Here is a 21,762-nt window from a genome sequence, read left to right as displayed (position 1 = left end):
ATTTCCATTTTTAATATTGATTTACGATTCATTTAAAAGAATATGCAATGAATATTATAGTAAAAAGATGCAATTTTACAGAATATGTTGCAAAATGTGCATCAAGCTTACACTAAATAAAAATCAGGAGTAATGAATTATAAAAGCAATAAAAACACATTAGGAATTTAATAGTCAATTTAAGAACATGTAAAGAATTTAGAGATTGGGAACTATGAATCTTAAAGACAATAATAATTCATATCATAATTAAAAGCAAATACAAATCTTAAAAACATTAAAAACGCACTGGGAATCTAAAAGTTGAGACTATTAAAAAGTGTATAATTAATTCAAAACAGTACACAATCTTAAAAGCTTTAAAATACACATCAAAAATTTAAAAGTTAAATGCATTCAACCCTAAGAAAATGTTAAAAAAATAATGATAGTAAAAATGTAAATTATTGTGTGATTAAATTATAAAAACACTAAATACAATACTAATCAATCATTTATTTAATACATATCCCTCAATTACTTAACACATATACTAAAAGGTATATAGGCTGAACTTTGAATAGATGTCAATATGAAAGAAGAAAAAAAAAAAAAAAAAAAAAAAAAAAAAACATGAGCTTTCTGCACTTAAAATTTAAGCATTCGTTAAGTTTTTATCAATTAAGTGTCATTGGCAAAATTCTGAAAATTATTTAACGAGCATTAATCAAGCATTAGTGTCAAGATTTCAAAACATAATAAAATACTCTACTTTCCATCTCCTATAAACTTATGAAATTAAATTACTTACTTTAAAATTTTTCCAAGCATCCAACTCTTACATACAAGACAAAAGAATAAACAAATATAACGACGAAGATGCAAAAGTTTGATTAAATTAGGGAAAGGGGGGGGGTATGACCGAAGTTTAATCCCCTGCTTGGCGCAATTTTCAAAAATCGCCAACAACGGTCTTGCGCCGTGTTTTGCGAAATGTTCAACAGCGAGGGAACAGATGTCCAATCATAGCGCACAATAAAGGTGAAAGATAATAGGTTTGCCAGTCTAGAGAAAAAGGGTTGAAAAATGGCCAGCTTTGGCGCGTTATCGCAACTTGGCGAAGAAAGGGGTTAAACCCAGGTTTATCCGAAAAGGGATTTAAAATATTTGGAAATTGAAGACAACGTAAAATATTTTCTCTTACTGCTTGCACTAGAAGTAATTTAGTGTTTTCTTTTATAAGGCATCGACTTGAGATCAGGGAAGCAGTCAGCAATAATAACTGAAATAATGTCATATTTGGGATAAAAATGTTGCAAAATGACTTAGAATCTTCTCAGCAAATATTAAATAGAATCCATTCAAAGTTTAAATGACTTTACTTGGCATTGTATTCTGAGTTGACAGATTTATCCAGCCGATACAACAATGGTATCCACCCCAACACCGTGCACGAAGCACATCGTTGGCGCAACAATGGTATACAGGAAGTGATTTCGCATATCACATTGAATTATGAGCAGTTACTTCTATCACGTGATATTCATTTTACACGAAATAATCTTTTATTCATGTGTGAATGAGTTTAACCTCAAAAATGCTTTTTTTTTTTTTTTTTTGCTTATGTTACATCATAAAAGAGGTTTAAGATCAATTATGATGTTGGTATTATCAATCGTCTAATGATGGAGATATGTCAGATAATAATATATCAAATTTTGCAAATCATGATATTGTACAAGAATTGCAATATTCTAACTGATATCAAATTGGTTTATCTGCCTTCATGATCTTATAGATTTTTCATTGCCAATAGGATATGATTCAGCTTCTTTGATATCACAGATCTACAAAACGATTATTTTTGGAAACTATTTTAGTTTTTTTTTACTGATTTTTTTATTTTATTTTTCAATGCTAATTTGAAAAATGAAACACATTTTTATTACTTAAGCTCGTTTATGAAACGATTTCATAGTTTCGGAGAAATAACCGTAACATTTTGACCTTTTACATTTCATGACATCATAAATATATGCTCCATACTTTTATCTGAAATCCATCACGTTTTGAAGGATAAATGTATTCCTGAAAAAGATTACAAATCTTAAATCTTTTTATTATATTTTCTTATGATGAGATCGTTTCTTTTAGCAATTGTAGATTATTACTTTAACCATTTGCACTCGGAAAAGTAATTCGGTGCATAATTATTCACTTAATATATGGACTTTTTTATTATACTAACGCCGCCTTCCTAGCCTAGGGATAGCGCATCTTCCTTGTGATCCGGGCGGCCCGGGCTCGAATCCTGGTTCAGGCATGGTTGTTTTTTACCCTGTGTTCTATCTGTGAGGCGTGTGAAAGAGCACTCCTGTAAAAAGGGGTTGTGCAAGCGAGTGTGTGAGTGTCATCTTCATATGAGTTAAAGTCATTCTACACTCAGGTGCTCAGGGGTCTTTACCCTTAGAAGCTACTGCAGCCTTCTTTCCCCATTCTATTAGGCCGCGGTGGCCTGGTGGTAAGGTAAGGCTTGTAAGCTGTGAGGTTTCAGGTTCGAGACCCGATTCCACCAAAGAGGGTCTGTTGCACGTTAAATCCACCATGCCAAACGTCCTCCCTCTGGTGTAGTGGGGAGAGGGGAGTGCCAGCTAAGGTGTCGTCCTCGTCATCTGACCACGGTTCAAAATGACGAGGTCCGTCCCAAAATAGTCCTAGTGTTGCTTTACAACGGGACGTTAATATAACTAAACTAAATTTCCCGTTCTATTGAACTTGGTTTGAATTGGTGTTCAATTCAAGGGGGGATAAGCAACAACAAATACATGCAATTATCTTAAGTTGAATTTCTTTGAATAATCTACATATTTTTACCATTCTGTAGGTATTTTTAATAATTAAAATAAAAATAAATAAATAAATAAAATTTTGAAATGATGCACCATTTTCAATGGTGCTTGTGAGAAGACATGGCGTGCAATGGATTAATATTCCACATGCCCTGATTTGATTTCTCTTTGTCTTAGTGAAATCTTTCCCCTTGCTTTCGCTGACAGAACATAAAGCGTCAAGGGAAAGTCCCGATGTGAATGAAGAAAATGAATATTTTAGCTCATATATCATTTTATTTATTTCAAAATCTAATTGTATTTCCTCTATATTAAATTTACAGTTTGGATCCCCTTGCTATGCAATGAAGTTAGCAAGTGCTTATTTGAGAAGCTTCATAATTTTCTACCATTTTATCTAAAATTTTTATTTATCATCTCATTTTTGCGTTGAATAAATCCGAGAACTGTTCATTTAGGAATTCGAAATACTCCCTTCTCTTTCTTAGTAATTTCAGATTTTTTTTAATAAGATATAATTTTAATTGAGCGATAGAAGTAATTTTTTTTAATAATCAAACTTTTACTATAAATAGTTTTGATACCAGATTCTCATTGTTTTTAAAAATTTTTTTTCTTCTTTATATTATGCTCTTTTCCATATGGCTGACCCCATTTGAAGGAAATACAGGAATAGAAGAAGTACTGAATATCGATATCACCTTTAAACAACTATAAAGCGTTGCCCATTAGTGTTCTGAGTATGAAGCTTTATTAATTATCAATTTAATATTTTCATAGTATTCATTTGGATTCATTAAAAGAAACAGCATTCGTAGTTTATTAAAAATATTATGATGGAGGAGGTGTAAGGGAAACTAGCAAAGATCTGTAGCAACAGACTAGTAATTCGATTTTTACTTCTTTTCTCCTACTTTATTCATGTATTTAATAGATAATGTTATAGTTTAGAAAAAAATTCTAAATAATTAATCGTTTATTATTTTTTCAAAGGAATTTATATTGTTGCTATTTAAAATCTATATCTATGTTCAATAAGTACTTACAAGTAATATTAGGTTGTTCTTAAATATATAAATTTCATCACTATTAGATCAGTGATTTATGATAAAAGTATATTTGATGGAATTTTCCTCTAATAATTAGGATCTAATAAATTAAAAAGAATACTTATTTCTGAGATAATATTTTCAACTCACACACGTGTATTTAAATGAAGGCCTGTATATAGAAAGTTCTGAAAAAGACGGATTAATATATTAAGTTATTTTTCAAAAATGTGTTCCTTATTTCCACATTTTTTTATATTTATATTTATCCCCAGAAATTCATATTCGTCTATATAAATTATTATGAAAAAGATAATTTTAGAATTGTGACAATTGTGTGACCAATTTTATAATTGAGTTTTCATATTATGGTGTTAAATATGTTGACAAAAGCTTCAGTTAAACAGTTGCCATATCATATGAGGCTGTTACTGAAAGTATTAAATCACCTTTAATGAAAAGGTGATTTATATATGATGATCCAAAACAATTATTAGATCTCGCATTTCCAAACAATGCTATTTGGAGAATCAATGTGATGTATAATTATAACGTAACTTTAAACGCATCTATTTAAGCAAGATGGCATTCGATATTTATCCAAAATAATGTGTATCGGTTTTTATAATGGAAGTTCATCGAGTTAAAAAAACAGTACATGATGCTCAGAAAGTATTTAATTAAATTGTAAGCGATAGTAGAAAGAACCAAAAGAAGAATCTTTTTTCATATAAAATATTTTCAGAAATACAGTTTTTAGTTTAGTTATGCGGTAGAGGAAGTTTTCTATTTATTTATTTTTTACAGCAATTGATAACATCTTGCATTGACGTTTCCCGCTGCTACTTGCAAAAGCATAGCTGAAAGAATTCAGACCCTAAAGGAACGCCATCTGATGTATAAGACTGAAAACATGGCAATAATGGATTTACCTTTAATATAAACATCTTTAATCTTTGCTGTAAACAGAATGTGTGCAGAATTTCACAATAATAATAATAAAAAAACTCCAGTAAGATCTTTCAGGCTGCTTGTGTAAGCTCTGCTCTTAGATGGGCTTCGCCCATAATAAAGAAAACAGAATATGTAGTTTGGACGTCTTTACTCGACTGATTGAAAATTATTTATAGTCGACTGATTGAAAATGATTTATTATTATATAATTTTAGTGACAAAATTCCATCAACATTTCATAAATTTAAATCAATGGGGTTTCAGTTTTCGCGTTTCCGAGCATAAGACAGTTCAGCTCAATTAATGATCAACCATTTGAGAGATTTGATTTGAAATTAAATAAAAATCTTAATTTTAGATGCTAAAATTGCGAGTCAAATTTCATTTATCCGAGTTGTTACGTTTTTGAATTATTACTATTACATGTATGCACAAGAACAGAACGACAAACGATCAAACTTTCGATGAAATTGCGTTAAAATTTGATGCAGAATTGTAATTTAAACGGTAAAACTATGCTCTAAATTTTACAGATATAGTTTTTAGCATCTTTAAGTTATCTTGTCCATTTATACTGGGACGGCAAACACACCTCCTCAAAATGAATTTCTTTCAAAATTTGATATAAATTAATAAATATGATGTAAAAAATCACATACCAAATCTCAACTCTGTAACTTCAAGCGCTTTTGAGCTACTGGGTTTACAGACACATAATAACAAAAATAACGTTTTTTTTTTTTTTGCAGTGAGGAAAAACCGAAACTTAGAGATTCGTCAAAATTTCGAATTCGAATTTTTTGAAAATTACAGTATTTTTTCTCAATGGCCGAGTAGTAAGGTCCCGGCCTCGGGGCCGGAGAGCCGCAGTTTAGAAACCTGGTTCCACAGAAGTTTCGCCATATATGTAGGCCAGATGCACGCTCTTGAGCCAAATGATCTTCCGCTGATGTGGTGTGGAAATTTGGGGAGGGAGAGTACTAGATCCGTCCTAAAATAGCCCTATTGTTGCTCTCAAAAGGTACGTTAATATAATTAAACAAAAAACTTCGATACTTTGCTTACACCGTTTACCAGAAAGTAATAAAAACATAAAACTAGTTGTATTCCCGATACAACTAGTCACGTGAAAATTGGATTCTGTTATAAATAAAATCCATTGTAATAAACCTTCAAACACTTGCTTTTATCCCTGTTAACAAGTTAATTGGGATGAAAATAAAGTGAACTGCATCATAAAAAATATTTAAAATCGGCTGTTTATCTTGAAAATGAGTTGTGTTATGTAAAACCAAAAAAATATAGTTATTATTATTTTTAAAATAGCAAACTTCGTTATCTGGCCTTAGTTTAAAGAACTTTGGGTTATTTTTGTTAAAAACAAATCCTAAAAAAATAATTTATGAGGCAAAAGTTGAGCGGGCAATATAAAAAGTGGGTTCAAAATGACAATTTAAAATTAATACCTTTCTGGGTCTGCTTTATTTTTATAAAATATTCTTAAAGAAAATAATTATATAATAATTGGGTTTCGATGTTAAAAGTTAAATATACACAGACAAGCTTTCAGTAATTTATTGGAAGCTTGCATTGTAGAACTTAGGCTAAATGTACAAAGTTATAATGAAATAAATTTTCAATTTCCAGTTGTTGAATCAGTAAATTATGGAGATATGATTATTAGAATGGTGATATTTAAAAAATAAATGTTTTTGTATAAAAAAATTATAATTTTTCCATACTTGAAAGTATGTGATAAAGTTTAGTTAAGATAATTTCAGTTGGTTTTTGTTCATTTTAACTTATAAAAATACACACTTAGCTCATAAAAGTAGTAAGTACTCCAATACTATCACGCAAAAAAAGATTGAAACAATTTATATCTTTTGCACTGGACAGTAAGCGAATGAAGTCTAAAATAACGATGAATCAACGCTATAAAGTAAGAACAAGATACAGCACAACGAAAAGAAAAACGATTATGAATGTTGGGTTCATTTTTATTATTTAAAAGTCATTTTTCATACAAATATCAATTTTTTGTAATAAATTGTATTGCAAATCCTCCCTGATCGCTTTTCTAGAAGAAAATAGAAATAATTTAAGACGATAATCGGATGCTTATGAATCCGGATGAGGTAGTCTTTGAAGAATTCCTTTCTTTCCATCCAATAATACATAATCTCCTAAAAATATTTTTAAAAATGGCACAGTGAAATAAATGTTAATCGATGATTAAATGATAGATAAATAGTCTTTGTTTCGATAGAGAGAGAAAAAAAATTACCTGTTTTAAATCTTTTTGTAGCACCTTGCAATCCTACAACGCAAGGCAAACCATATTCACGACTAACTACAGCACCTGCAGAAGATGAAAGGCATTGCATTAAAAAAATCGCTTAAACCTAAGAGCCGAACTGAATATTATTTAAAGGGAAAAATCATTGAAATAAACTTAAAAAGTAGCAATTTGAAGAAAAACATATACAGAGTTTCACTACTAAATTTCGCCTATTCAGAAGGCTTTATAGCTGTCTCTATGCTCCAAACAAAACAAAATTTCACTAGTATGTAATACAAGGGATGCACTCTGGGAAATTTTTTTTAAAAAGTTCATATTTTTATCAATAGGTGGCGTTGTGCAAATATATAAAATAATTTTTCAAGATTTTTTTTTTTTTTTTTTTTTTTTTTGCAAAAAAACGAAATAAAAGAAAATTTATTTCATAGTTAATAAAATTAAATTTCGCTAATTCAGGTACCCCTACAGCTGCATCTACAATTCGAAACGATACAGAAAAAAAAAAGAAAAAAAGACAATTTGATGTGATGCAATCTGAGTCAAAAAAATAAAACATGGCGCCCGGCTACAACGAAATAAAGAAAAACAGCATTTTGCATGCTCATTGAATCCTTCATTATTTGGAGTTAAGCATTCCATTCCTAGAGCTGTGTTTGCTACTACATAGCGTAAAGTGTCTGCAGGGATTGACCGAATGTGAAACCTAATATTGTTCTTCAGATCAGACATCGTCTGATATCAGTCTTTAGATGAAGATCGATCTTCCATATCAAAAATATGATGGGTTCAAATAAATTTTTTAAAATTATAAAATTAATAGATAAAATGACGTGGACTATGCAATAGAAATTCCGATTAATTGTAGTAAATTGAGAAATGCTTGAAACTGAATCCAGTATGTAGATAAAATTAAAATATTCCATCACGTTTATATCTTCGTGATGATAATAATTAATGATTCCCTCATCAGGTCAGATTTCCCGCAAAGATGATATGCGATTCTGTGGAAAAACATTTGATACCATTCCACACATTATCAAAACATTTGAACGCACACATTATCAAAAATTACAAGATGATCAGCAGCCTTCTTGTTAGGTTGAAAATGTAACTAAAAATCTTATGAAAATACTAACTTGTCTGGAAATCTGGCCACCTAATTGTTGAAAAACTACTGATTAAGGAATTGGACGATGTTCAGCCAACAATAAGTATGGACGTCATTATGCTTTTATCACTCATACTACTTTTAGTGTCCGCTTTACCATTATTTTTACTTTCTCGTACACGTAGTAAAGAGAAAGAATTGTAATACCAAAAAAATTCGAACTCGAGATTTTGACAAGTCTCTCCACGTTTTAGACTTCCCCGAGTTCAGAAATATGTTCGTCTGTCTATCTGCCTGTCTGTGACAAAAATAACTCAAAAAATGCTTTGAGATAGATGAATAATATTTGATATACGGTGTTTACAGCAAATTTGTAGATTTAATTCGTAATTTTTGAACTAAAACCGTACAGAGGAAATCTGCTTGTCTATTCGAATATAAATTAACACGATAATTACAAAACGAAGATAGTTAGATGAATGAAATTCGGAACACGGATTTTGCATCTATAGTATAGACAAATTTGAGTGAAATCCGAGATAGGGTTAATAGTTTGTCAGCCTGTAATTTCAGAAACACACAAACGTGATAACTCAAAAATGTCTCAACTATATTGAATTTGGCATGGTATTTTGTACCTACAAGTGTAGTTTTGTATCCAATTTTGTTTCCAATTGGTTGGCAAAGAATGAATTCGATTTTCGGTTACTGCATACCAGGAATTAATCACCCAAAACATTGGCAAGAATGACATGATAGATCCAGTAAAAGTGCAAAATTCATGCCAAAGAATAATATTTCATAACAATTGTATGCTAATTCCATAGAAGAAGTTTTTTGAGATAATACCTTTATTAGAGGGACGCAAGACAATTTTGGGAGAGTTCCCGCTGGTTTTTCTATTTTTTTGTTTTTGCTTTCTTTAGCTGTATATAATTCGATTCTATTGTTTGACATCCTGAAGAACCTTAATGTAAATAAACCAGTTACGGGTCCTCAGATACACTTTTGGTCGCTAGAAATTTCATGATGCTTTCCACCAGATGCGTTGCTGTGCAGTGAACCATGCTTTCTTGTTTGGCTACAGTTCAACGTTATTAGTTCTTGAATTATTTATTTTTAAAGTCTAACTCTATTTTGTAATTTGTTTTTTAAATAATGCATTCCAGTTTTTAAGTATTCCTCATTAAATTAAAGAAAATAGGAGAAGCAAAATAAGCATTCAATTACCATGAGAAATGAGTCCTCCGAGTTCTGTCACAACTCCAGAAATAATCGGAAAATAAGGACTCCAGCCAATGTCGGTACAGTACGTGATTAAAATTTCACCTGGCTGCAATAAAAAATTATAGAATTATGGTATTATGCATCATTAATCCAGTTGAATTATCATGGAAAGTATAAACATATATAAAAAAATACATTACAACAAATTTATTGATTTCCGTTCTGAATCAAAAAGACAAAATACGCAATCTCCGTTTTTCCTTATATGTTACCATACAAGGGGAAAGAAAGATAAAACTCGAAGTTCGTAGTTAAATAAAATGCAATAAAATAAAGGCAAGCTGTGATGAACAGTTAAAAATAATAGTAGTTTAATAAGTACAAATTTGGAAAAAAATAAAATAGATTTTGCAAATGATAAGAAAACATTAAAAAGAGGGGTGATTCTTTGTTACAATGTTATTTGGAATAAAATAATACTTAAAAATAATTTTAATTGTATTTTCTCAAATTCAGCATACCTTCAGTTGAGATGCTTCTTCTAGAGTCATGGCTACTCTAGCATACCCTTTAGTGACTCCTTGACTCACAGGAATGCCTAAGATCCAAAACACAAAAAAAAGTTAGCATGTGTATATATATAAAAAATAATGTTTAAATTCAGATACTTAATTACAAATTATAATTCGGGAATCTAAAATCATTATTTGTCAAAAATTTAGACAACAGTTTTACCTTTAACTTGGTTATTTTACAGAATGTTGGTTTTATGTTGAGATTTATCATATAGGAAAAAAAATGATCATGAATTTTGGACTTCTTCTCAATTAGTAATTGGGTGAAAAATTTGATATATGTCTATAATATAATTCTAGGATGAGTTTCTTTCTAGAATTATATTTCCTTTCATTTGATAATCAATTTGACAATGATTATATCTTTCCCTCTCTTTATACAAGAAAACAAACAAAAAAAAAAGTGTAAAAAAATATGTAACAATTATACACCTGCTTTAAAGCTATGTTTATCGTTTTGATATAAACAGTTTCATTTATCTTAAAATGCTTAATATTTATAAAAATAATTTTTTTGTTATCGATTTATTAATCACTTTCTGAAGTAATAGAATTCTGAAACTTGCATGATCTTAATGATAATTGGGAGTTAAACATGAATCAAAAATTTTGATTTCAGGTGGCTGCACGATAGTGATTTGAGAAACTATTACCCTCAAGATTAAAAGTGCAAAATAACTGAAATAAAAAAAAAATAGCTGTTTAGTATACTAATTAAAACATGAGCTTAAAAATGTTTTTGTTTAATAATTTTTAAAAGCCACATTATTTATAAAAGCCACATTATTATCAAACATTACATAAATTATTTAAGAAGTGATAAAAGTGGATCTTGCATTAGTCTTTGCTTATAAGACATCTTAAATGCACGCATAGATGCGTCAACAATAATAATCAATCAACCGTTTACTGAAACTACCGAACTTCGCATATCAATATATATAATTAGGAGGATATGAATGTAAACCAAGGAAATAAGGCGTTATTCCTTGATAATTTCCTAAAATTTACAGCATAAAAATTATTTTGACATTACTTTAAAATTAAAAAAAAAAACAACATTTTAATGTTACATTTACATACATATAATCCTGATCACTTTGAAATAAAACACTTTTATGTATAAACAGAATTTACCTTTCATACTTAAATCCGCTATAAATTCATAAGTATCTGCTGATTCGTCTTCTTCGTTAATCTAAAGCATAAACAATTCATGTTACCAGCAATAATAATTCGTGTGAATCCAGTTTAAATCAACAACTCAGAAGCTAGCACTTTTGATAAATATTAGTTTTAAATACAAAATACTGCAAGAAATACTAACTGGTTTTGGAAGGCTTTGCATTATTTCGGGAAATTTGTAATTATCAACAACTGGAAATATTTTCTTGCGATAATTTGCCCTGTAAAAATATAAACAGTCAGATATACTGAGTTTTAACAGAATTGCAATTTATATTAATCCTTTCACTATTAAACCGGTCTAATCGAACTTGCTAATTCTGTACTGGCTTGCTAATTTCTGTTTTTTTAAGAGACAGGATGTAAGGGGTAGTCTTCTTAAACGATAATTCGTTGTAAATTTTGGACCCCTTATTTTGAACAGAAAGTAACTAGCCAGTAGAGGATTTGCACGATCGATTGGAATTGGTCGGTAGTGAAATTGTTAAATATAAAACTATGAGATCTTTTTAGAAACTTGGTTCAAAACTATAAAAAAAATATATAAAATAAAGCTGATTCAGAAATTCTTTTAACAAAAATTGTAGGATTATCAAATTTAAAAATAAAGAATTTTTTTTAAATATAAGAAAACTTTTGTTAGAAAGTACATCATAATGAGATAATAATAAAAGTAAAAACATACACTTTAGGAAAATCAGACATTTAAAAAAAATCTAGAAGTAGTTTTAAGTACAAACTGAAGTAGTATCAAAATGTTATACAATGGAATCAATTCAGATCACGTCATAGTCACACGACAAATTCAACTGTGCCACCAATCTGTTGTCTAACTATACAACGTCTTACGCTATGTTAAGACGCCATGTTTTTCTTCTTCTAGTGTGCTGCGTAACGGATCACAAAATTAAATTTACACAGTACATTTAAATGCATCATGTCTATTAAATCTAGTCACCATTAAATCTAGTACATCACCAAGATTTGACCTTGGGGAGAGCATCCTAATCCACAATGCCATAATAAGAAAGTAACGAACGCTTTTGAAGAAGCTAAATGGGCAGTTTCCTGGTGAACATATGACATAAATATTTTACAGTAAAAGGGCGCGAGATAATGTTATTGCTTGGGCATATTATAAAAACTTAACAGCAGAACACTCAGCATTAACAGATGATAAATGATGATAATGCTACTCTCTAGATCGTGATTACTCTCTTTGGTGATAATTGGGAACATTCTATAACAATGGGTTACATAATGTTGCCATGTCATTTGAAATTTTTATATAGTATTCTTACTCCATTGAGGGTGTATGGAACTTTTTTTAAAGTCATACAGTAGGAAAAAATGAAAGCATGCTCGAAGGCAGGCACTTTTTCATTGTGCTCATAGCTTTAAAACCAATAAATATAATTTTTTAAAATCACGATGCTGTGTACTACAAGTGCTTGAAAAATTATATATCCTGTACTATGGGCGTCTCCAGGATGCAATAAGCTTATTTAAATAAATATAGTTTTCATACATTTGTTTAAGGCTCATTTTGAGTCCCTTTTTTAAAAATATTTCAAGGCCCCTGAGTTTTTTTTTTCGATCATTTTTTTAGAGGTGGCCGGTTCTTATAAGCAACAATCTAAATCTCAAATAATAAATAACTTACCTTGAAATGAGACTTGGCGACCTCGTTTCCAACAAATCTTCAATTTCTTCAATTGTGAGAAAGAAGGTGAGTTCTTCATCTGGCAGGCGTCCTTCCGACACCATCAATTTACCAAGATGTCTGAAACCTTTCCTCCATTGATGGTAGGACTTTATGGTCAAAGACTGTAATTAATCCAAAAACAATATATTATGATGGTGCCTGTAATTTTATTTGGTCTAATATATCACAAAAAAAAATCTATGAGTTAAGAACCCGCGATTAAGAGATAATGAAGCGGAACGCTTGTCAAAGACATCTTAGAGCACCTGAACCAAAATTCTGACTTTCGCAATAAATGAAGATACGTTTGTCAGAAAGATCTTGGAGCACTTGAGCTAAAAATCTGACTTCTGTAATAAATGAATATACTTTTGTCAAAGAGATCTTGGTGAACCTTAATTAAAAGTTTGACTTCCATAATAAATGAAGATATGTTTGTCAAAAAGATCTTAAAGCACCTGAACTAAAAGTCTGACTTCGGTAATAAATGAAAATATATCCGAGTTGTGTTTCACTTGAGCATTCGATCGCAGCGAACCATCCTTGATAAAGGCCAAACCGTTTTTAAATAACGCTCTTTGAAAAAATAACCAAGAACAGAGTCTAGGATTTCCTGTATTCGATTCACGTTTTTTTTAATCAATTATCGATTGTTTTAATCAATTTATCAATTTACTTCGTCGTTGGCGAGTGCGTTATTCTAGTGTTATATTTTGCAAAAATAGATTGTTACATTTTTCAAAAACACGTCTTTTCAAGAATAAGAGATTTGAACAAAAGGCGTAAAGGCGGTTAGAAAAGTAGTATTGTTATAGATACTGGAAATGCAGATGAGACAAACATTAGTGATTTTATTTAACTTTTCTGTGTCAAATAATTCTAAGAATCAAACGCTATTTATTCTTAATTAGCGAGCGAACTTGTATGAAGGCAAATTCACCTTCTTTTATAATAAATATAAGCACATATTTGGTTATAAAGTTTGCTCTCGATATTTTTATTGAAAAAAAAAACTCATTTTAGGAATTTGATTACAAAGTTACATCTCTAGATTTTTAATGTTACTTCCAAAAATTACGGCAATGCTACCATTCAAAATTTCGCAGAGGTATGTTAAAATTGAATTTAAATAAAATATCCAGATTAATGGTAAATAAATATTATTTCTTAAATTTATAATTTAATTATATATTTTAATTAATAAGAATTATATATTTTAAAATAAATTAATATTTTAAAATTTAAAATTATATATTTCAAACTTAATTTTTTAAAAGTATTAGTTAATTTAGATTATCGAGAATTCAAAAAATATACAAGTATTCTTAAATAATAAAAAAATTCTTACTTTTCCAGCTTCTCTTGCTCTTACAGCTCTACGACAATTAGGCAAAACAAATCTCAATAAACACCTAAAAAGAAATTTTTAAGGACATATAGTATAATTAAAAATAAATAAAGCTTTACCTTTAATACAAAACGAAAATAATTTTAGTTATAAACCAAATAATCTTGACTGATTTTAGGGCATTTGACGATTAGTCTTTCATTCCCTAAATTATTCATTAACATAGCAAAGAATCTAAACGTAAATGTATTATATATAATTTTTACATTATAACATAAATACTAATTATTTTCTTCCTTTGTAACCTTCTTTTTAAAACATTAAAACGAACTTCATCATTAAATATATGATAATTTTTATATTTGAATTATGAAGGGCGAGGAACTTTAATAAACAAAGAAAAATAAAGAAGAACAGTACCCGTCCCTATCCCTCTTTGAACATAATCCATACCTACTATTAGTGCATTCTCTTTTAAAAGAGTATTGCATACTTGAATGTAATGTTGAAATAACGTTCTTCATAGTATATTATTATATTGTTCGCGTCTTTAGAGGGAGATTTTAGCTGCGAATCAGCTGAATAATTTATGTTTAGTTCTCTGACTCATGTACCAAGCACTATATGTGCTTACGACTGTCCAATCTTTAAAATAATTCTATTTAATAATATTAAGAATAATTTATTTGCTAACACTTTAGACTAAGTCATATCACTGACTCTTCAACCCGCCCGAAGGCGCACGGATAAAAAAAACTGAATGACCGGACCGCAGCAACAGCAACACTAGCGGGAACTGTGGTTGAGTTCTAAGGGCATCACCGGCCACGGTACGACCTTTCCCTAAGGAAGTACGTCTCGTCATCAATGGGAAAAGCCAGACCTCCACTTTTTCGTGTAATCTCCGGGGTGGCGAGATCCAACCACCATGCCGGAAGCATCTCAATCTCATTTCGAGGTGCCTCTTCTCCCCCCGCCCAGGGGGGAAAGACATTAGACTGAACTAAACTAAATTGTTAGCTTGGCCCAATGTTTTCGGTTCTATATTACATTTTAGTCGCAATAGGTCGAAAAAAGGCATAAAAAATGCTAAATCAGTTTACTATACTACGAAGCACTGAATGCTCATAGGTAGAATTCTGCAAATTAAAATCTGAGCGCTTGCGGATTTTATGACATCCTCCAAGGTCCTTACTTTTTATGTAGAAGCAGATGACACTTTTATGAGGGATTATATAATCAATTTTCTGAGAGAATTCCTTCTGATTTCTTTCTGAGTCAATACCCATTACTTCTGTGGTGGTAACATTATAAGCCAGTTAACAACTTCCGGAGAAGAGCGTACTCTTTTGTCTAGTGGTTATGTTACTCAGCTACGAACCCTAACGTTGCGAGTTCGAACCTCAACCTGCACATTGGTGACCCTGGTTCTGAACAACCGCATCCTTCATTCAGCTGTCGTGGCTCCATTTACCGGCAGCCACCACTCCCACACGCTCGCCGTCCCCCGCCATAACACTTGGCGCGATATCAACGTTCGTCGCTCGCCATAACGCCTGGCGCGATAATCACGTTCGTCGCTCGCCATAACTGGCGCGATAAACTCTACCGACTCACTGGTGGGGGACTGTTGTGGTGGTAACATTATAAGCCAGTTAACAACTTCCGGAGGAGAGTGTACACTTTTGTCTAGTGGCTTTGTTACTCGGCTACGAACCCAAACGTTGCGAGTTCGAACCTCAACCTGCACACTTCGTTGGAAGAGATTTTGAAGGAAAAAGAAAAATAAATTTAAGGTAAAAGTCATTTCAGGAAAAGGAATCACTTACTTGTCTTTGAAACTCAGAGGTACATGTAGCTGTGTAAATATTTTATCAATACTATCTTCTTCCTGTTTTTTTTCTTTTCTGGTAGAACCGGCTAAATTCTTGAGAATGGAAATAAGAGGTTTAAATCATATAAATAATTTGTTGCAAAAAACAACAAAAAGATTAAATGTGAGCATTATAGAACATTATAACCATTATCATCATTTTAGTATAAAATTAAAAGAAATATATTAATATTAAAAATATTTTAATTATTAGTACTAAAATTATTTTAGTATTTAATAACCAATATTTCATTTCTTTTTCTAAAGTTTATATTTTAATTTATAATTCCTGATCTCCATTTAATGATGATGGAAAATACGAAGTCTCTACAAATTAGACTGTTTGACCTGGAACTGCCAAATTTGGCATACATATTATTTAGATTTTCTGCATCCTGAGCGATTCTTTTGATTTTAAATTTATAGTTTTTTCTCAATAACTTACATAAAACTAGTAGCATAAAAAAAAATTTACACCACCTTAAGTCATCTTTTCACTCATACCAATTTAATTACCACAATTTTTTAGTCTATATTTAATCAGTTCTTTAAAAAGTATTTTAAATATACAGAGTGGTTCCAATTAAACTTCCCCTATAAACAGCATCATACAACACAAACGAGTGAACCAATCGCAATGAAATTTTTATATAGACTATACACGAGATGCGCTCACAGAATTTCGAAAAAAAAAAAAAAAGTTGCAAAATGTCCACCAGAGGGCACTTTTTCTGGAAAAACATTCAATTTAACACAATAAACGACCAAAACAGAATACAGAAACAATATTAGCAATCCAGAACAAGTATTAGGAGTAATAAAATGTAAAATCGGGAAAAGCTGTCAGTTCTAGGAAAAAATGTCGATATTTACATACTTGCGAAGAAAAGGAAGCTTTATGCAAAACAGGTTAGCGTTTGAAATGTTTGAAGACGTTGTCATGTTTTATGGCGATGTTTCTGGCTGTAATGATGACGGTATCTTTAGTTGAACGTGCGTTATTGGTGAAGTTGTTTTACGAAAATAAGGGGAATGCTTCTGCTGCAGTTCGTGAATTTCGTCATATAAAGACCCTATAGCGTGGACAATGTCTAATAAAGGTAACCGGGCCATAATTAAGAGGTTTGAAGCGACGGGGACATTAGGAGTTCAACCTTAAGAAGCCGTAAACCTGTCATACTGGTACTTGTTGATGCCGTCAAGACAGTTGCTGTCGCACAGACACTGACATCAGAGTTTGGGGGCAGTAGCGCACGTGCAGTTTCTTGACAGACAGGCTACTCGGTACTTACGTATTAACGCAACCAGGCCAAAATTCGCATAAATCGCCAAATTTGGCGACCCTAATTCTTACTCAACTTGTACAAATTTGGCGACTAATTCTTACTCAAACTTACAAATCGCGCCAACCTGGTTGCGATAATACGTAAGTACCGGCTACTCTTACAGCACCGTCCGAAAAGTGCTCAGAAACATAATGCACTACTTCCCATACAAGATCCACCATACCGAAACTTTTACTTTACCCTATAAGAAAATACGACGCACAAGTATATAGCTATATACACAAAGAACAGAGCTGGCAGTAATATATTACGCACAAACAAATTGCTGCTTAATGAAAAACAACAACGCGACAGCACGCAATGCTCCAGTCAGCAATGCGATCAGCATTCCAAAGAGAGAATTAATTTTCGTGTGAATGCTTCATCTTTTTTAATCACTCTTCGGGTATAGACTTTTCTAGAAGGATCTTCAGATCTCGGTCTAATAGAAACAGAGTAAAAATTCTTGTATTTTCTTGTATCTTTTTCGGCAAATGTCACCAAGTTTATGGCGAAGATTAAATTTCTCTTCCTTATCAACTGCAAAACAAACTATACAGGGAATAGAACTAAAGTTTCATAATGAAAAAAATGACTATTCAAATTTAATAAAAATAAAAAGGTTTTTTTAAAATTTTTCATTAATTTTCTTTTTTCAATGAGGTAACAGATAAGTACTCTTCCTTATTTTTACCTGCAAAAGCTTGACCAATAATTTCGGATTCATATCCCACGTGACAGAATGAATATCCAACTGAAATAGAAAAATAATGATTAATTAATAAAGATAATTGTAATTCTACTTCGCGTTCTAAGCATAGAAACAGTTCATTTGCTTTTTAAATAACTTCATTATAATTTGAATATTCTTCAGGGAATCTTCGCAGGACACTTACCTCCTTCAAACATCTGTGACCATGTCTTTTAAGGAACTGTCTAAATTGATTTCCTGATGAGGAATTTGTTGTTTGTAACCATTTTTCAGCATCCTAGTAAGGAAAAAAGTAAATGAGCTTACGTCTCATCTTTCTGTGAAATACCAGTGAAAATATTTTCCCTACGACTTTATGCTATATTACCATACTATAACGTGTTTCAAGCCTAATTTCTTTGAATTTGCATTTTGGAGATTCTTAATTTGACTAATTTAATCCACACTTTGAGGCAAATCTACATTCTTGATGTGGAGGCAAAATGCTAAATTTCTTCAGTATAGTTTGCTCTGCTCTGGAGCACACGAACAGACTAACAAACAAACAACTAGTTGGCGGATGTAGACCGACTTATGATACTGTTTTACGATTCTGATTATGAAACCATAGGTCATATTTTATATATCTATACCGTTTAAGTTTTTGTATTCACTTCCTCATTTACTCATAGACAAACTGACAAATTGCTTTAAATACTTGGTACAGATTTATAATTTTAATCAGATAGCTTCAAATCTAATGTCATTTGTAGAGATCGTTCCATTTTTGAGTTATTTTGTCCAGACATAGATTGATATTTATTTTTTATTGTCTCGTATACAAAATATAAAAAAAGAAAAATAAATGTAATTACCAAAAAATTCGAGCTCTATAATTTGACGAATCTCTAAGTTTCATATCTCCATGAGCCCGAGAATTTTTGGAATTATGTCTCCGTATGTCTGTGAACAGGACAATTCAAAAGTGCTCTGAGATTGATGGATGAAAAATTTGTTTAGACTTACCTCCAATTTCGTATATTTCTATCAAATTTTGGAAGAAATCTAATGACATGAAATTTGCACGTCTGTCCGAGTGCAAATGAAAAATATAATTACAAACCGCAAAAAGATAGATAGGCAAAACGATATCACATATTCACTACTCCGACCCGCCCTCGGACTAGATAATATCGGAATGAACGGACTGCCGCGATGTCATTGAGGGTGGACTAAGGTTGAGTCCTAAGGTTTATCATCGAATACGGAATAACTCCTCCAGTGAGACGTGCGTTCCGTCATTGGTAAGGGGTAGACGACCCCACACCATTTCTGTACCACCCAAGTGGTGAGAACCAACCACCATATTGGAAGCTTCTCATCCTCATATCCGATGCGCTACCCAGTGGGAGGAAAAATTTGGTATATAACTTTAGCTTTTAAACTACTAATCTGTATCGAATTTTAAACAATCTGTATCTATCCGTATCACATTTTAAACAAAATCTGCCAAAGAGTTGATTTTTGTTGGTTTGTGTTTTTACAATTATATAAATGCAATAACTCAAAAATGTAACATTTTAGGCAACTCCGAAGGCACACGGATAACGAAAACTCAATGACCGGACCGCCGTAACAGCAGCACTGGCGGGAACTGTGGTTGAGTTCTAAGGACCATCACCGGCCACAGTACAACCCTTATCGAAGGAAGTACATTCAGTCATCGATTGGAGGAGCCAGATCCCCCACTTTTTTGTTTACTATCCAGAGTGGCGAGATCCAACCACCATAAAGGAAGCATCTCATCCTCATTTCGAGGTGACATCCCCGGGGATTTAGCACTTTAGATAAATAAGCCGGACTAGCATAATTCTTTTACCAATGCGTACAAACTAAAGCAACAGTAAACAATTATATAATTACAATTTTACTAAATACAACTAATCCATTAGTCTAATAAATTGGTTTCTAAAGAAGAATTATTGATGATAAATTTCACGACAGAACAGATGCTCCAATGTCTTGAAATATAAGATAAGAGATCCCCCCCCTTAAATCCTTACTTAAACAATATATTCGAACTTTTTAAACTAAAATTCATCAATTACACTGTGTTTAGAAACAAAGATTTTTTAAAAATTATTCAATAAATTATGCAGTCATTATTGAAAAAAAAAAATACTGAATTTAGTAAAATTTATTGCTGTAATTAATTGATGAAATTAATATGCCTCTGAATTTTATATCAATGCATGAATAGAACATTATTTCAGTAACGCAATGTATGAAATATCATGCCACTATGAACGAAGAGTTCAAATTGAAAGTAAAAGTTTTACCTCAATTGTCATAGACCGGAATTTTTCGGCACCAATATCTTTCACAATCTGTATAGCTACTTCCTGTGCAAAAAAAAAGGCTAATTTTAATATAAATAAAGATCGTTGTACATGTATATTATACATTCCATATTTCCTCCTTCACAATTAGGACGAATTCTTGTTCATTTATTAAGACGAGTGAAAGAATTTTGCCTTTTTTTAAATGCAAAAAGCTGATTAAATATTCAATTAATTACTCACTGTGTATGTATATACATATTCTATATCTCCTAAATAATTGGGATAAATTTATCATCCAAGTGAAAGAATTAAGATAAGTGAAAGAATATTGTCAAATTTATAAAGTGCAAAAAGTTGATTAAATATTCAGTTAATTAGAAATTAATGGAAAATCTAGATTTTTCTGCAGCAACTACGAAGCACATTATCAAATAAGGAGCATTTTTATAATTTCTTAAAATTTTATCTTTTCTCTGATATCAATTATTACAAAATCAATTAGAGATTTTGTTTCAATTTTTCAAAAATTAATCGATAACTGAATTGACGCAAACGATTTTGAAGCTGGCAAAGTTGTAGATAGTTTTTAACAATGTTTTTGTTTTATTTTATTCTCTGCTTTATTTTTTTTAAATATTTTTGCAACGTTTTTTTTCCATTAGTTTGTAAAGAATTCTAAAATTTATTTAATTAGATTAAAAAATTTCTTTTAAATAAATTCTTTTTTTGTACTTTTCACTGTGCTCATTTCAATAAACGCCTCAAAGCCTAATTTTAAGCACAGTTTGAAACAATATCTTTTATTGCCGAGGAACAATAATGTATACAAAGAATTGTTGCTAGAAGACATTTGCAGAATACAATGAGAACACTAAAAGAATGCAATGAATTTAAATGCAAACGAATGATAATTTATATCAAGAAAAACTGCTGATTTAGTTTATTTTCATATTTTTTTATTAATAAAAAATAAAAAAAAATTATTATTTGAAAACTTCTCATCAAAAAAAAATTTCTTATACTTCTTTCTTAGTGATCGAAATTTGCACAACAAATGCTAACAATTTATGGTGAAAATTTGTTTTCGGTAGGTTTTAAAATCGTCTGGCCCATATGGTATTCTCATTTTAACTAAATAACATATCAAACGATAAATAATTTTTTTTTCATATTATAATATTTTACAAACTAGTAGATTTTACATTCAAAATATTTGACATGAAATTATTTTAATTTCGAGCATCGACAGA

At 30.8% G+C, this 21,762-nt stretch overlaps 2 protein-coding genes across 2 annotated transcripts in view; both read right to left on the bottom strand.

Annotated features, from left to right (window-relative positions):
- LOC129968248 (testicular acid phosphatase homolog) overlaps positions 1 to 1,453 on the bottom strand; it is a 28,625-nt gene extending 27,172 nt beyond the window's left edge. The window contains exon 1 of the mRNA XM_056082103.1: positions 1,184 to 1,453. Coding sequence (XP_055938078.1) covers positions 1,184 to 1,276 — 93 coding nt within the window. The 5' untranslated portion in view covers positions 1,277 to 1,453. The remainder of the gene's footprint in view (positions 1 to 1,183) is intronic.
- A 5,368-nt stretch (positions 1,454 to 6,821) lies between these two features.
- The window catches only part of LOC129969413 (uncharacterized phosphotransferase YvkC-like), a 152,549-nt gene continuing 137,608 nt past the window's right edge, over positions 6,822 to 21,762 (bottom strand). Inside the window, exons 30-41 of the mRNA XM_056083977.1 lie at positions 20,510 to 20,572; positions 18,376 to 18,468; positions 18,174 to 18,233; positions 16,111 to 16,208; positions 14,282 to 14,345; positions 12,892 to 13,055; positions 11,371 to 11,449; positions 11,181 to 11,241; positions 9,990 to 10,066; positions 9,472 to 9,574; positions 7,119 to 7,193; positions 6,822 to 7,017 (exon numbers count right to left, since the gene is read on the bottom strand). Coding sequence (XP_055939952.1) covers positions 6,953 to 7,017; positions 7,119 to 7,193; positions 9,472 to 9,574; positions 9,990 to 10,066; positions 11,181 to 11,241; positions 11,371 to 11,449; positions 12,892 to 13,055; positions 14,282 to 14,345; positions 16,111 to 16,208; positions 18,174 to 18,233; positions 18,376 to 18,468; positions 20,510 to 20,572 — 1,002 coding nt within the window. The 3' untranslated portion in view covers positions 6,822 to 6,952. The remainder of the gene's footprint in view (positions 7,018 to 7,118; positions 7,194 to 9,471; positions 9,575 to 9,989; positions 10,067 to 11,180; positions 11,242 to 11,370; positions 11,450 to 12,891; positions 13,056 to 14,281; positions 14,346 to 16,110; positions 16,209 to 18,173; positions 18,234 to 18,375; positions 18,469 to 20,509; positions 20,573 to 21,762) is intronic.

The sequence above is a fragment of the Argiope bruennichi genome, chromosome 5 (assembly GCF_947563725.1).
Source record: "Argiope bruennichi chromosome 5, qqArgBrue1.1, whole genome shotgun sequence".
NCBI lineage: Eukaryota > Metazoa > Arthropoda > Arachnida > Araneae > Araneidae > Argiope > Argiope bruennichi.
The sequence above is the reverse complement of the archived record's forward strand: the minus strand, read 5'-3'. Positions and strand labels throughout refer to the sequence as shown.